Genomic DNA, 12,726 nt, shown 5'->3' on the forward strand with positions numbered 1-12,726 from the left:
CTTTGTTTGGGGGAGTTCTCATGATGTGCAAGGAACAACGAATTTTCAGTTCACAGGAAGGCCTTTGAACTATAGTTGCCAAAATGATGGCTGTGTCATGACGCTGTTTAGGCAGGTCCATACATTGGGCTAATGAAGGCAATGCCTGTTATTGCCTGAAGCCAATCTACCACAGCTTGATCATGAAGAATGTACGTGTCAGTGTCACTCGTCTGCCTCTCCTTCTTCTGGACAAAGAAGCTTTTATCCTTTACAGAGAAAGATTTTAGTGTTAAAAGCTGTATTTCTAAATTGTACGGCATTTTTGTGACTACTTTAATGCCCTCTGTTTCCTTACCCAAGTTCCTTCTTCAAAATGAACCGCTGAGAAAGCTGATCAGTTAGCCTGCGAGCCTGTAACAATAACAGCAACAACAAGCATAAAACACATTAAGTATTTGCTGTAGGCATTTGGACTTGGGAAAAGAGGGATGGCAGGCCTTGAATTGCCTTGAAAATTTAAGTCCTGCTGTTAGCTTTGTTTAGTGTAGATATGTGGTCAGTTCAAGGGGTGAGCTGTGTTTCTTGATTTATACGTAACAATTTTCCTGCATCTTCTGTATAGAAGCGTCGAGCTGAAAACAGCAAAAATGCCAACACTGAAAAGCTGAGAGCACCAGTTATTTGTGTCCTGGGGCATGTAGACACAGGCAAGACCAAAATTTTAGATAAGGTAAGATGCAGAATGTGAAGGTACCTCTCCTTGTGTGTGTGTTTTTGGGGGTTAAAAATAGAAAAGATTAAATTGTTCTCAAAGGGGTTACTTTAAATGGGATCTGACGTGTGAATATTAATGGTCTTTTTTTCTTGTTTTTGCCTTCAGCTCCGCCATACTCATGTGCAGGACAGTGAAGCTGGGGGGATCACCCAGCAGATAGGTGCAACTAATGTGCCCCTTGAAGCTATTAATGAACAAACTAAGATGGTGAAAAATGTAAGTTATAGCACTTCAAAGACTTAAAATACATATATATAAATTGTAAACTAGTTACTACTTAGGCCTTGTGAGATATCTCCACAAAGTCAGATACCCTTTTCCTGCCAACGTTGGTGTTGATTTAATTCCTATAGGCAATAACTTTGTAAGCTCTGACTTTTGAAGCTTACTGAGTATTTTATTGTTAACAAAGCTTCACTTCTTACCTCCTCTGCTGAAATTGGTCCAGTTCACAGGTGATGAATATTATTGTTAGAGAAATAGCAACTGTTGTGTATTGCTGGTTTTGGATACTATATGCTGCCTGTAGCAGCTGACTGAAAAACTTTGGCAGTGATGCCTGTTTCTAAGGGATGGAAATATTACTTGTAATTTTAGTTGAGTAATCCTAAAACTATTCAGCTAAGTGCTGAGGAAGCGTTCTGGACAAACTTTCCTCACAAAACATTTGGCTGCTACTGAAAATAACGATGAGCTTGCATCATTAGCTCCTGTAAAATCCTAACAGAAAAGTCTCTCTTAATTCCATATATATGTTTTAAACTTATTTAATTTTACAGAATTTTTATTTTAATTTTACAGTCTTTTAAAAATGTGAAATCCTTGGGGACGAGAAAACATTCACAACAAGGGTGATAAATCTTGCTAGCTTGAATGTATTTTCTGGGATTTTTCTTTTTTCTTGTTCCCCTCCTATAGGCTACTTTGTCTTAACAAATCTTACCTGAGCTTATGGCTATTTGGCATCTAGGAGATGTACTGCATCGTATTTTTTGTATGGCAATTAGCTTTGATTTATTTTGTGGAGGTGCTGGCTTGAAAATGTCTATGGATTTTCTGAAGCAAGTGCTATCTGTAAGTTGCCAGCTCAGGTTTCTTCTTGCACCACCTTGCCAAGGTGACTAATATTTTGCAATGTTAGTTTGACAGAGAGAACATAAAAATTCCAGGAATGCTGATAATTGACACTCCAGGACATGAGTCTTTCAGGTAACGTTTGTTCACACAGTGTTGTATTTCCCAGAAGATGCCTGAAGCATCTGCATGTATTTTTAACTAAGTATTCAGTCTTTCTCTAGTCTGTTGTGTTTCTTCTTCCTTTATGAAAACTGAAGTAGAGGTTTGCTTACTTTACAGCTGCTTTTTATATCTGGTTAATATCTGGCATTTAATATCTGGTTAATGTCTTGTCTTCATGCCAGTTGAGACAAGAGTATCTGTAAAAACACGTAAATAATTTTTGTTAATATAATTATTGTAAGAGGGAAGATAGAGGCAGGAAGGAAGGTAGCTGTAGAAGAACGGGTGACCTAGGTATGCTGGCATGAAAAAATCAAGCTCTTCTCCTCGTCTCCAGTTCTGCGTCCAGCTGATATAACTGAGTTCAGGACAGTGAGACACCAGTTGCACAAATAAGCCGATTCCTAGCAGAGTTCTTGTACAGTCCAGGGATACAGGTGGCATACAGACTAAAGATGCTAGATCATCTTTTAAGTTAAAAGCACACTGTGCACAACTGTTCTCATTGAGGTGGTGTTCAGATGAAATCCCTGGACAGGATTAAGACTTTGTTGTGATGTTCTTAAATGGTAGCCTCTAAAAGGATTGACATGCCAGGCCTTAGGTACATGATGATATTCTGACCTGTTTCTTGGCATCCTGTCACTTACAGCCCTTTTTCTAGCCAGGTTTTATTCAGCACTTCAGGTGTCTCATACTGGTGTTTGTCATAACATGGAGTCATCTGTCTCATTCAGATTTTCCTCCTATACTTCACTGTAACCCTCTCAGTTTCCACTCAAAGCAATTTGATGAATCATAACTTGTAAGAAGTCTATAACAGCAGGAAAGCTATAGGCAGAATTGTAGTTTCTTCTTACTTTTGCTTATGTGTATTCAAATATACACTGTTAAATGGACTTCACAGTATTATTTCAGTGTTTCATGGATGCATAATGAAGGACAATTTCTGATGGGGGAAAGATGAATTTTTGATCAGCTTTCACTTCTTATTCAGTAGTGTAAGTTTGACACTGTATTTGGTGATTTTCTTAAAGTTCTGTGGCAACATGATCTTTTTTCTCTTTTAATGCCACAGCAATTTAAGAAATAGAGGAAGCTCACTTTGTGACATTGCCATTCTCGTAGTTGACATTATGCATGGTTTGGAACCACAGACAATTGAATCCATAAACCTGTTGAAATCTAAGAAATGCCCCTTTATTGTAGCTCTCAACAAGGTAAGAAAGCTTTTCTCTATGATGGTATTTTTTTATATTGTAAGAAGGTATTTTGATTCTAGTTTTCTGTTGTCTTTCATGATCTGGAATTGCCTGTGCAAAGACTGAAGCAGTGGTTCTTAGCTCCTTTCTGCTGCATTTTGGTCAGCTGCTTTACGGGAGTTTTGCAGAACAATGTGGCAGTTTGTCTCACAGTTCTTACTGATAAACTTACATAACTTCAGTATACTTTTGAAAGTGAACTGAATATTAGCATTAAAGGTTGCTGGAACCAAGGCAGCTTTATCTCATTACTGAAAATAGCTGTGATGTTTTTAAAACGCTTGGATGGAGGGGTGATAAAAGATTAACAAAAAGATCTTATGGTTTATGTTATAGTCCTGTCACTTAGGTCATAATCCATTTTCTGAGATCCAGTTCGGAGATGTAAAGCCAGTTCTTTGGACCTAAGATCAGTTTGTTTTCTGGAAGTCCTTCTGAAGCATGCAGGTTATATGTTTTGCACAGCCCCAACCATCTCTGTAGCAGTGTGGGAAAGGGTTCAAATTCACCAGTAAATTTAGAAAAATCTTTGTAAAATGAGTGCAGTCACTTTTCAAAGGGAATCAAAAACAGCCTCAAGTTTTTGTGTATGTAAAGCTGTACATGAGTCTCTTTTGTCTGAGTGTTTTATCTTAAACCTGACGTAAATGATGTATGTAAACTTCTTCCATATGAACACAGACTATTATGGTTTAAATGATTAAAATATGAAGTAGTATTGCTTTCCTGACATTCGCTCTGGCATCGGGTAGATACATAGAGAAATAATGCCTTGGAAGCAAGTAGATTTGACTGCTAGCCATCCAGTATTGCTAGCTGATGAAGTATTTATCTCAAATCGTGTGGAGTAAGCATAAAGTTGTCCTTCATGTTGCGGAAGATGATGTATTACTGTGTTTTTAAGATCGACAGGTTATACGACTGGAAAAAAAGTCCTGATACAGATGTAGCTGTGACTTTAAAGAAGCAGAAAAAGAATACAAAAGATGAGTTTGAAGAACGTGCAAAAGCTATCATAGTGGAATTTGCAAAACAGGTAGGTTGGAATGTGCAAGTCTTTTCTGTTAATAGAAGTGGTAGTAAGGATGGTGCTGTGGGTGTGGTGGTTTTGAGCGCTTCGGACACATTGGTGTTTACTGTCCGTAAGCCAAGTTTTGTTGTCAAGTAACAGCTCTTTGAACTGCTCCATCTTTGGAGTGCTAGACTGGAGGAAAGTAACAGCAAATTGCTGTGCGTGGTCAGTGAAGACACGAAGAGCAAATCAAGTTCTCTGTCCCTGTTCTTACCCTCTTTGGGAATCACACCAGAGAATCCCATCTGTCCCTTGTTCCCTTGGACACCAGAGGGGTGCGAGTCGTATCAACTGTGGGAATAGCTGTTGGTGGCATACAGTAGTATCTAGAAGCTTCATGTGGTAATAGGCTTTGTAGAGTTATCCCATGCTGCATCCAAGTACAGGTTGAAGCTGCATATTCTGTAGTGAGCTGCCAGTAACTGTGTTGGTTTTATTTTAAATTAAAGTAGAGAATCGCAGTGGTTGGCTGGAATTGTATGTTAGTGTTAACTGTGTGTATATGGTGTGTGTGTGTGTGTGTGTGTACGTATCTGTTTTCCTCAAGTAACTATTAATCCTGATTGCAGGGTTTGAATGCTGCCTTGTTTTATGAGAATAAGGATCCCCGCACTTTTGTTTCTCTTGTACCTACCTCTGCTCACACAGGGGATGGCATGGGAAGTCTGATAGCTCTTCTCGTTGAGCTAACGCAAACTATGCTGACCAAGAGATTGGCTGAGTGTCAAGAACTGAGAGCTCAAGTCATGGAGGTAATTCAGCAGCTATTCTTTGAAACTCACCCAGAAATTTCTGCCCTCACCCCCTCGCTCCCTTCTACTTGGCTTACAATTAAAAAGAAGAAATAATTATTAAAGCAGAGAGTAACTTTCTTTCCCTCTTTTGTTCAGGTTAAAGCACTGCCAGGCATGGGCACTACCATAGATGTTATTTTAATTAATGGACGCCTGAGGGAGGGAGACACCATTATTGTTCCTGGTGTAGAAGGTCCCATAGTGACTCAGATTAGAGGTCTTCTGCTACCTCCTCCTATGAAGGAGCTACGAGTTAAGGTATGGAAACTGGTTGGTGTACTGGCATTAAGAGAGCGTTCAGAACCAGAGTAAAATCAAGTTTTGATACAATAGAGAATGTAGTAGAATTCAGTAGCAGTATGGAAGGATGATTTGAAAGGGAAGGCAGCACAATATGTAAAAAGCATTTCTGGCCATTGCTTCTCTTTATTCAAAGCAGAAGATAAACCGGTGTGTGAAACTGTTATGAGACTTATGTCTTGTGTGGGGTTAAACAGCAGTGTTAACATTATAAGTTTCCCAGGTCAACAAGATGGATTTCCACCAACAAGGTGGATTTTGGTGATTTGATGGCAGATGTATTTTTGGTGAGCAACTTCCTATCACTGCTTGCAGTTTCCTAGTGTGCCCAAGTTGTTGGTCCTCTTCTGTGCCTTGGACAGTTCCCCTGCTGCTGCATGCCTTGTCTCCCATTCCTGAATCCCAACAATAATAACAAAAAAAATTTAATGGGAGAAGAGTATTCAGATAAACAGGATGTCAGCACTGTGAAGTAGAGAAAGTAACTGATAGATAGGAAGAGCTGGATTTCACTGTCGTCCTGTCTGCTGCACTTGCTGGTGGTGAGCTCTTCAGCATCTCTTTACTACTACTTTGTATTGCTGAGTAGCATCTATGTGAATTCTTTCCTACTGTGTGTTCTCCTTTTCAGAACCAATACGAAAAGCACAAAGAGGTGGTTGCTGCTCAAGGTGTGAAGATTCTTGGGAAAGATTTGGAAAAAACATTGGCTGGTTTGCCATTGCTTGTAGCTCATAAAGAGGATGAAGTCCCAGTCCTCAAGGTGAGATGGCTGATGTTGAAATGAGACACTTAATCTGGGGGTGACTGAGCTCTCTGGTGGTGAAGTTCATCCCAAGATTGAGAGCTCAGCGTTCAAGTAACTTGTTACGCTTATTTTTTTTGGTTATGTGTGAGAAACTGTTACAATCATCTGGACACAAGGCTCTGCAGCATCTTAAGTGTTACTGCATTGATGTTTTTGCTATCTTGATTCTTAGTTTTCCTTGGTATTTTGCTGGGTTGCCTCTACTTATGGAATAAGGACTGAAAACACATCGTAGCACAGTTTGACTGCATTATTAACTACTGATTCAGCATCTGTAGTGATTCATACGTATATTTCAGTGAAATCATACTGCTGGTGGAGTTTCTCAAACTATCATCAGGATTGGAAAGACTTGCGTAATAAACTTTCTTTTGTAACTTTCAAAGAGGCCAAAGAAAGAACACATCTATCTCAAAAACTGAAATTCAGATGAGATGCTCCTGCCCTTCCAAAGTGAAGAAGTAGTTTAAAAAGAAGACCCACTGTGCTGATAGTTTGTTTATCCTCAGTTTTCCTTCAGTCTACTGTTTACTTACCTTTGCTTGTTAAGGAAGGTTAGTCCTTCAGATCCTCCAGTTACAGGCTGTTTCTGGATAGATCAGAGTATGTATGTAAAATCTACTTGTTGTAGATGTGTGAGAACTTAAAAGTAAAAGGTAACAACTATTGATCTGTTAGATGAAAAGAGTGTTCAGGCTTGAGAGGCACAGGCTCTTGACAACAGGATTGTAACATCTCAGAGCAACAAGGTGGCCCTTCTGCTCTGACATCCTCCATGGTGTACCTAGGCCTTGCTGCTCATGAGGCATTCAGAATCCTTTTTAGCCAATGGTTTTAGGGATCTCTCTTTGTTAATGTTCAGTTGAGCAACTGAAGACACCGGCACATGCTGTTTTGTGTGTTGTTTCATCTTGCTGGAAGAAGCCTACTGTGCTTGGTGGAACAGCGTAGGTTGCAGAGAAGTGTTACTGGCTCTCAAGATGGCTGTCTGCTTTGTGTTTGTGGTCACCTTCTTTCAAAACCCTCAAATACGATTTGGTACAGGCTCTTCTCACCAAGCCACAGTGTATCACAGGGCTGTGTGTGACCTGTACTGTGGGGCTCCACGCTGGTACCTGTCGGTACGGCTGTCAGGAACAGGAAGACTGCATACCAAGAACAGCGAAAGAACTAAACCTTGCTTTTCTTTCTAAAGGATGAACTGATACACGAACTGAAGCAAACACTGAATGCAATCAAGTTAGAAGAGAAGGGTGTTTATGTCCAGGCTTCTACTTTAGGGTCTTTGGAAGCATTACTTGAATTTCTTAAAACGTCAGAAGTGCCAGTAAGTGCTCTCTGTGCTGCGTCTGATGTTGCTTCTATTGCTGTGTGGTGGTGTTTGAGTTGATGACTGTTTCCTTTCAACTCAGAAAGGTCAGTGACTGATTTGTGTGCCTTTTCCCTTCAACAGTATGCCGGAATTAACATAGGTCCTGTCCATAAAAAAGATGTTATGAAGGCATCCGTTATGTTGGAACACGACCCCCAGTAAGATGAGCTCTTTGCTTTACTGTGTTGGCAAATGCATAGCGGTGTTTCGGGAAGCCTCCCTTCTCAGCTGCAGTTCTGGGATCTGCCTGCTGAACTGCTTGACTTCTTTCTGTTGCAGATATGCAGTCATCCTGGCATTTGATGTGAGGATCGAACGTGATGCGCAGGAAATGGCTGATAGTTTAGGAGTGCGAATTTTTAGTGCTGAAATAATTTATCACTTATTTGATGCCTTCACAAAATACAGACAAGACTACAAAAAACAGAAACAAGAAGAATTCAAGTAAGTAAAAGCAGTCCTATTCTGCATGCTTCGTAAGTAACAGAGTCTCTTAATCCTTTTATTACTAAATGAAATCGCATTTAGCTCGTTGATTGCAAGTTATTGCTTAGAAGTAGTGAAGGAAGGAAGAGAGGAAGAAGATGGGACAATAAACTGTTAGTTTTCAGGAATACAGTCCAGTCTAAATGTTTACATCCAGGATTAGGTTTAGTAGGGTGGGAGTTGTGAAGTCATTGCAAGACTTAGCTCATGCAACATGGAGTGTTCTTAATGAGGTTTCCCTCATATACTTTTCTGACAGATGGGAGCTGCAGAGTTGAGAAAGCAAGCAGAAGGGCTTGGGTTCTATTGTTTCATGTTTATGTAGTTGCAGTGAACAGGGCTCAGTTCTGACTGCAGTAGCATGAATTATCATTTAAGAATTTATGGGGATCCAAAACTTAATTTTTGGAATCTGGTCCTCAGTAAAGACAGTAAACCATTTATTTTTAATCCAAATTTGAGATTGTGTAGCTCAACATTTTGAAATACTTGTTCACAAACAAAAGTTTTGAATTTCTTCAGTTGCTGATGGATTGTGGCAACACTTCTCGTGCTCCTCTGAGGTTATAATTGCACTGCAGTTACTGTTCCTTTGGTCACAGTCTTGGCCAGTGCCCGAGCCAGTCACAATAAAATCCACGACATCCCTGCCTGTCACTGTCATTGTCACCTACAGTTCTTTAAGATGGAGCATTGAATAGGATCAGCAGAGAATTTTCCTGCCTGATGTTTTGTCAAGTGACACTGTTAGAATAAATGTCTAGGCTGTGTGATAGCGGGCAGAACTGTGTGCTCTGGTTGCTGTTGCAGCATCTATTTCAAAACACCTTTTCTTTGTTGTCTTCCAGGCATATAGCAGTATTTCCTTGCAAGATGAAAATACTCCCTCAGTTTATTTTCAACTCCCGTGACCCAATAGTGATGGGTGTGGTGGTGGAGGCAGGCCAGGTGAAGCAGGGGACTCCCATGTGTGTACCCAGCAAAAACGTGAGTAAGAGCCTCTTCCCAAGGATGCTCGATCTAGCTGGTAGTTGCTGGAATGATGCACCAGGAAATGTTTGCATGCATTTCATCGTTGTGCAGAATTTTGGCAGAGGAGATGAGATGCAGAGTTTTAGATCGGTTATTGCAATGATCAGCCATCGTGCTACTCTGCTGGAAGAGTCACATCCTGCAGCAAAGAGTGCCCTGCCAGGAAGCATAGCACGGCTGTGGCAGGCAGCCTCTCTCCTTTGTGCAGTGTTGATGTTGTGATGCAGAGTAATAAGCAAAACTTCCACTGCTGGTCACTAATAAGGGGAGAACTCAAGTCTTGGTGTTCTGAAGGATAACAAATAAGGCAGATGAGCTACAGAGGGGTTGGCACCGCTGTGCTCATTTGCAAGTTCTGAGGTAGTGGCTCTGATAGCTTCGTGTGAGCAACTAGCTGGAATTTAGAGAGCACCCGTGCATGGGTTTTGCTGATCTGTCTTACACAGTTTCTTCCTTGCGTTACAGTTTGTTGACATTGGAATAGTTACAAGTATTGAAATAAACCACAAGCCAGTGGAAGTGGCAAAAAAAGGCCAAGAAGTGTGTGTTAAAATAGAACCTATTCCTGGTGAATCACCGAAAATGTATGGACGGCATTTTGAAGCCACAGACATCCTTGTCAGTAAGGTAAAAGCCAGCTGCATTTGTGGTGTATGACAGGGGTAACAAAGTGAAACAGTCGTGTGAAGCCTGAAAAACTGATACTGGTGACCCTCATTGGAGACAGAGAGCCACTTGAAATTCCTCGTGCAGGGCTTTGTTCTGTTCTTCCGTAGCCTTATTATGACTTCTGTAGCAATGCTGCTCAGGAGAGCCAAAGGAATGAGGTACTGTAGCTAAAAGCACTTGGAAGCTCAGTGCGCCAGAGGGGGAATCTAGTAAGTGAGCTATTTGTGTACCGTTGTCTGTAGTTGGTGCCCACAGCTCACTCCTTCCTGTTCTGTAGGTGGGTGCCTTTTCTGTAGGCTGCTGTTCCCGGTGTGTGAAGAGCTGCCTTTGTCACCGTGCACATCTGTTTCTGATGGGCTTGTCTTGTGTGTTACAGATCAGCCGTCAGTCCATCGATGCTCTGAAGGACTGGTTCAGGGACGAAATGCAGAAGTCTGACTGGCAGCTCATAGTGGAGCTGAAGAAGGTGTTTGAAATCATCTAGATAACTTTTTACAGCCATGGGAGGCAGGAATAGACTTGCTATTCCCGTTTTGAAAGTTACCAACAAAGTCGTATACTGAAGACAGTGTTGGATATGTGTTTGGGAGGAAAATATGTGGATAAAATGTTTTCCATGAGAAACCAAGAAATTTACACTGGTTTGACAGTGGTCAATTTACATGTTCCCACGGTTCCAATGTGCCTGTTCACCTGTTCCCACCGCCCTTCCCAATACTGGCTGCTGTTTTAAAGTTTGCCCTTTCTTCTCTTACACCTTCCTTCCACCCTTTTTCCCTCCTCTCTCCAAAATAAAGTAAAATAAATTGAATTTTTATTACAGAACTAAAGCTCTTTCACTTTTATACTGATGAGATCAGTACTGCAGTATTTGATTAACTAAGCTTCTGCAGACTTTGTGATTCTTGGGACATTTTTGATGTAAGAAGTACTTCTTTATTTATGCATACCTCTTTCCTTGATTCTCTTTTCCAACATTCTTCTGCTTTGTGCCTATAGACATTTTTTTAAATAGACAACTAGGCGATTGGATCTTTCTGTATTTGCTTTGTGTGAAATGATGTAAAGCATAGTTGGCCGCCTTCTACTGCTTGTACAGTTCATGACAGTCAACCTGTAATCATTATAACGCAGAGCTGCAATAAAGGAGATGGACATACGGCTCTTGTTTGACGGCGCTTCAATAAACAAAACGTCCCTCATGAGTTGCAGGTCAGAACGACGGGAGGGTCGTGGTGGGGAGGAGGTTGGAAGTGTCATCTCTACAGCTGCTGCAAAGCGATTGTAAGTGCTGACTGCAGGTGCTGACCTGCGGTCGTGTATCATGGTAGGACAGGTCCGGTTCGGAAGGTGTTTGCGATGACCAGGAATCAGTGCCATCCCACCATCTCCATCCCTTCTCTCCCCCCGGCTCCCCAGTCTACCTTTCCTCAGGCACTGTTAATGTTCAGCTTGGGGTGAGAGTTGGGAAGCAAACACAAGCTGAAGTGAAATCCGTAACGATCTGATTTAATGATTCAAAATAGAAGAATTTAAGTTGCGGTGAGCAGTTTGATCACTTTTCTTCTGTCACTTAGATCTCTTTTCTTGAGTTGGAAAAAAACCTGAATTTGATGCTGGGGACTGTCTATGCTCCATTACAAAGGAGCAGTTAACAACTTGCCACCTGAACTTAATAAGAATTTTTGTTTGTTAGACTTTATCTTGCCCTGGAAAAGGACATTTTCATCTTGTTAGAGTGAGGCCAGACTCGCATCACTGCATATGGCTGTGGCTTAGAACAGAACAAGTTCCAGTGTCTCAGAGAGGAGACTGCAATTAATTAGTTGTTACAATTTTCTTTTGCAAACTATGCAATCACAAATGCTACACTAATAAAAGATGTTAAGATCATGGATGTCAATTAATGTGGTCTTGATGTGTTCTTAATTTGTTTCTTCACATCCATAAGGGAAAGGAGTGTTGCTATTTTTGGAGGATGCTGTTGCAAAACTAGTAAAATGCCTTCATTAAATGGTGTAAGGGGAGCAGAAAACTTGAATAAAATACTTAGGGGTTTGAAGCAGGACTCAGAAAGGGAGAATGAAAATATCAGTTAAAAGTAATCCTCTTCTTGAAGATGAAAGCTTCAAGTATATCTTGAGCAGCACTCAAAGGATCAGAGCTGTGTACCTGAAATGCAGCGAGCTAAATACTTGTTTGAACTGCAGCACATACATTCTTCTCTGTAACAGCAAAATAGAGAAATGGAATAGAAGTGCTTGTGATATTATGTACATCCAGTTGGGTTTTGAGTACTCCTCTACTGCTCAGGACTCCAGAAGCCCTCTGAACAATCTCCAGGGTTTAGTTACAGGGCTGTGTGGGGAGGTGTTAAAAAGAATTTGTTGTACTTTGTCAATTAAGAGTGGAAAAGGGACTGTTTTCCTTACTCCTCTCCGTGTCTGTATGCAGGGATGAGATTCCTCACCCTTATCAGAGCTTTCCAAGCCTTCCCTTGTATGAGATGCTCCATTCCCTTGATCACCTGGACTAGGTTCACAGTCTGTCCATGCCTGTTTGCACTCCCTCAGCCTGCTGCTGCTGACTCTTCCTCATGCAGCCCAGGAAGCTGTGGACCACCTCTACTGCAAAAGAGCCCTGCTGGCTCCTGTCTAGCTTGAGCACTTGTATTCCATCTTTCAATTCTACAGTCAAATTCACATGGGTAATTTTGACCCATCCACCCCCAGATCTTTTCATTACAAATTTGGGTTTTCTTCAAGTGCTTTCGGGTTTCCTTTTCAGGCAGCTTCCTTCAAGATACTGAGCTAAATGTTACCACATGAGGCTGATACACATCTAGAAAAGCAAACTTGTCCAACACACCACCAACAGAGGTGTAAGCATATAAACCCCTTATCTGGGACAAATTGTTGGGGTTATTTCATAGAAT

At 41.0% G+C, this 12,726-nt stretch overlaps 2 protein-coding genes across 2 annotated transcripts in view; one reads left to right on the forward strand and one right to left on the reverse strand.

The window, feature by feature from the left end:
- The window catches only part of EIF5B (eukaryotic translation initiation factor 5B), a 32,469-nt gene extending 20,775 nt beyond the window's left edge, over positions 1-11,694 (forward strand). Inside the window, exons 11-24 of the mRNA XM_052664883.1 lie at positions 605-712; positions 863-973; positions 1,899-1,966; positions 3,075-3,216; positions 4,163-4,294; positions 4,900-5,082; positions 5,221-5,382; positions 6,056-6,187; positions 7,428-7,559; positions 7,686-7,762; positions 7,884-8,048; positions 8,939-9,077; positions 9,588-9,749; positions 10,168-11,694. Coding sequence (XP_052520843.1) covers positions 605-712; positions 863-973; positions 1,899-1,966; positions 3,075-3,216; positions 4,163-4,294; positions 4,900-5,082; positions 5,221-5,382; positions 6,056-6,187; positions 7,428-7,559; positions 7,686-7,762; positions 7,884-8,048; positions 8,939-9,077; positions 9,588-9,749; positions 10,168-10,275 — 1,821 coding nt within the window. The 3' untranslated portion in view covers positions 10,276-11,694. The remainder of the gene's footprint in view (positions 1-604; positions 713-862; positions 974-1,898; positions 1,967-3,074; positions 3,217-4,162; positions 4,295-4,899; positions 5,083-5,220; positions 5,383-6,055; positions 6,188-7,427; positions 7,560-7,685; positions 7,763-7,883; positions 8,049-8,938; positions 9,078-9,587; positions 9,750-10,167) is intronic.
- Positions 1-12,726, reverse strand: part of LOC128071816 (lysozyme g) — a 157,265-nt gene that overhangs the window by 52,266 nt on the left and 92,273 nt on the right. The gene's annotated exons all lie outside the window — the stretch shown is intronic.

The sequence above is a fragment of the Tympanuchus pallidicinctus genome, unplaced genomic scaffold, assembly GCF_026119805.1.
Source record: "Tympanuchus pallidicinctus isolate F22 unplaced genomic scaffold, pur_lepc_1.0 scaffold6, whole genome shotgun sequence".
Taxonomy (NCBI): Eukaryota; Metazoa; Chordata; class Aves; order Galliformes; family Phasianidae; genus Tympanuchus; species Tympanuchus pallidicinctus.